The 3,309-nt window shown below is 47.8% G+C and overlaps 1 protein-coding gene across 1 annotated transcript; it reads left to right on the top strand.

Annotated features, from left to right (window-relative positions):
* The first annotated feature begins 1,610 nt into the window (after window positions 1-1,610).
* Window positions 1,611-2,803, top strand: LOC119271351 (ethylene-responsive transcription factor TINY-like). The gene has a single exon (XM_037553212.1). It carries the CDS (start codon window positions 1,769-1,771, stop codon window positions 2,525-2,527), a length of 759 nt encoding a protein of 252 aa, XP_037409109.1. The 5' UTR covers window positions 1,611-1,768; the 3' UTR covers window positions 2,528-2,803.
* Window positions 2,804-3,309: the final 506 nt, after the last annotated feature.

The following is a 3,309-nucleotide window of genomic DNA, read 5'->3' as shown; positions in this document are numbered from 1 at the left end:
CAAACAATAAACCCTCTTATTCCCTCCCGGCTGCAACGCCATGCTCGGGGCTGCGTTGAAATGGATTGATGCATCACATTTTTTAGGCACATGAGGTTTTACCCAAGAATTTTACTATTTATTATTAGGGTCTGAGCAACAACTATCTCTAAGTTCACCGCTCACCATCTTAAGATGAGATATATAGAAGTACAAAAGACACGACAAGATCTTGATCAGATGGTTATCAATGTCGAATGCGTAACTTTTTTGGAGCCGGCCCTTTGCTGAAGATTCTTGGAACTTTGTTTGTACTCCTAGAAACATAAATCTGTTGCCCTTGAGGCCAGATCTAGAGGAAAAGTCAAGGGTGCCTTTCTTTATGGAAATTATTGTACTTGCTTCCTGGGCCATCTGGATTTCCAAAAGTAATACTAAGATATTCAATTGAGGCGCTCAGTTTAATGAGATGGAAATAAATTTACCATCAAGAGCTCACCCTGCTGAAATTTAGGATTAAGAGGAGACATGAAGTTGTTTTTGTCTTCAGGTTCGACTCCTTTTGTAAGCTTTAATTTGTAATCTTCCTTTCTTTTTCTTCCTTATGATATTGTTTAAATTCTTTTAATTAAGAGTGAATTCTATTTTTTTTACCTCTTAGTTTCACGTTTGTGACATCAACTCCTCTATTTAACACGTTTTCACATATTTGCCCAATTTAAGCAAACTGGTGCGACAAATTATCCTATTTTTTTCTCTTTCAATGTTGATTGTACATGCCATTTTGGCTGATTTTTTTACTGTTTTTTGATTTGCTCTTGATTTGTCAAGGGATGGGTCCCACCTGTCAATTGGGGAGCAAGAAATATGAGTGAAAAATTGGAGTTCGAACCCGAAATCTCCCCCGCAGACAGCTAAGACTCATCCCCAGCCGAACTGAGAGCAAACCAGACAGAACCAAACAGTAAAATAAACCAGCCAACATGGCATGCACAGTCAACACTGAAATGGAAAATAACTAAATAAATGGGATAATTTGTGGCACAATTTTGCTTACATTGGGTAAAAATATATGAAAAAACTACTAAATGGGATAGTTCTCGTCACAAACGTGAAACATGTGGTACAAATATAATCCACTCTTTAACTAATGTATAAAAATTACAGTGGGGTTTTATCCTACTATTGCCCTTAGAAAAAACATCGAGTGAGAAATGATCATTTCTAGTTCTACTGTGCTATAGACGTTTTATTTATTTCTAAAACATCATATGGAGTATACTATAGTACTACTCCCTCCGTTTCAAATTACTCGTCGTGGTTTTAGTTTAAATTTAAACTAAAACCACGACGAGTAATTTTGAACTAAAACCACGATGAGTAATTTAGAATGGAGGGAGTAGTTTTGAAGAGGCGTGCTGCATTGTGAAAGTTGAGGGAGCTAAGTAAATCGCTGGGAGGAATTGAATATCTAGGTGTAGCCAGGAGAGGGAGGCATGCAGGCAGCTCCGGGCAATGCCGGTCCGTCTCTGAGAGAGAGACCATACGACCCTAATTATTGATCATGGCGGAGTCAGCTGTCGTTCATGGGTTCCTATCCCACGCCACGTTGCCTCCACTCTCCTCTCCTCTACATATACAGCGCCACCCTCCCTCTTCCCTCTCTACATCTCCCTCCTCGCTCGTAGTAACTCGAGTCCTGCTCCCTGCACGGTCCTCCCATTACCACGAGCGAGCGCGTGTCATCTCATACGGGCGCGCGGGGGTACGTGGTGCTCTCTGCGCGCGCATGGCGGCGAGCGAGCAGAGCTCCGAGTCCTCGTCCACGTCCTACGCTTCCTCCTACTCCACGTCCTCGTGCTCGCCCAGGGCCGACGCCAAGAAGCGGCAGGACGGCGGCAACAAGCGGAAGCGCGCGGCGGCGGCGGGCGAGGAGGAGGAGGAGGCGGCCCCGGCGGCGGCGGCGGCGTCGTCGTCGTACCGCGGCGTGCGGATGCGGGCGTGGGGCAAGTGGGTGTCGGAGATCAGGGAGCCGCGCAAGAAGTCCCGCATCTGGCTCGGCACCTTCCCGTGCCCGGAGATGGCCGCGCGCGCCCACGACGCCGCCGCGCTCAGCATCAAGGGCGCCCGCGCCGTGCTCAACTTCCCGGACCTCGCGCCCGCGCTGCCCCGCCCGGCCTCCCTCGCCCCGTGCGACGTCCAGGCCGCCGCCGCGCGCGCCGCCCTCATGCACGACCACGACCACCAGTGCTGCTCCGCCTCAACCTCAACCTCCCCCACCGCGGCGCCGGCCTCCGCGTGCGGCAATGCGCCGGCGCCAAGCGACCAGCCGGCCGCGCGGGACGAGCCGGAGCATGAGCCGGAGCCGTTCCAGCCGAGCCAGGGAAGCGAGCAGCAGCTCACGGCCGCGCAGGTGGAGATGGTGTTCGACGAGCTGGCGCCGCTGTGGGTGGAGGACGTGGTGGACTTCGCGCCGTCCGATCACTGCTGGACGGCGTACGATTGTCTCGACCCCCTCGGCTACCAACCTCTCCTGTGGGAGTATTAATTAGGCTTGCTGTAAAACACCCGCCCCTTGATTTCCTCTCTTCTTCTTCTTTTCTTGGTTTTGTGTGGCTTTCTAGTGCTACTTAAAATGAAGCACATTTTTCGCTTTTTCATTTGGTTTGCGCACGTTCGGGTCGGTTGGGACTACTTGTAAGTTTGAGATGTTTGTGACCAATTTAGCTTAGATGTGAGTTGAGTTTGAACATAAGAATCTAATGTACATGTCAAAATAAAATAAAATTACGCGGGCTTTAGGTTACCGCAAAATTACGTGTTTTCTTATGGGTGAAATGAGCCAGCCTCAACATGATAGCTCTGGTGGTACTTTGGGCATGCGATGTAGTTTTCATGAATTAACTTGCCAAACCACCTGAGATATGTGAAGCAATTGCTTGACATTGATGTTGGCTTGCTTGTTTTAGGACACATCAACTTTGTTGAACCTAATTATTTCAACAACGCGCGGATAAATTCAAACTCTTCGTGGTGTAAGCTATTGACTCTTACTGAGCAGTAACTTATATTGCTAAGCAGGTCGATCGCTTTCGTTACCACGTGATGAGTCTGATGACATGACTTGGTGTGATCGATATTAGTTTGCATTGATCGATAGAGCACGCCTCCTCATTTGTACCCATGTATCTTGGGTTTGTTTTCGAGTTTATCGGTTTCAAATGTCTCTCATGTATTCAACCACAACATGTGTCTAAACAAGATTATCTTCTTAATCATCTCCTTAATTACTCTATCCCTAATTCCCTATGTAGAATCATCGATATTTCG

This window comes from Triticum dicoccoides, chromosome 3A (genome assembly GCF_002162155.2).
Source record: "Triticum dicoccoides isolate Atlit2015 ecotype Zavitan chromosome 3A, WEW_v2.0, whole genome shotgun sequence".
Taxonomy (NCBI): Eukaryota; Viridiplantae; Streptophyta; class Magnoliopsida; order Poales; family Poaceae; genus Triticum; species Triticum dicoccoides.
This window is presented reverse-complemented; position numbering and strand designations above follow the sequence as displayed.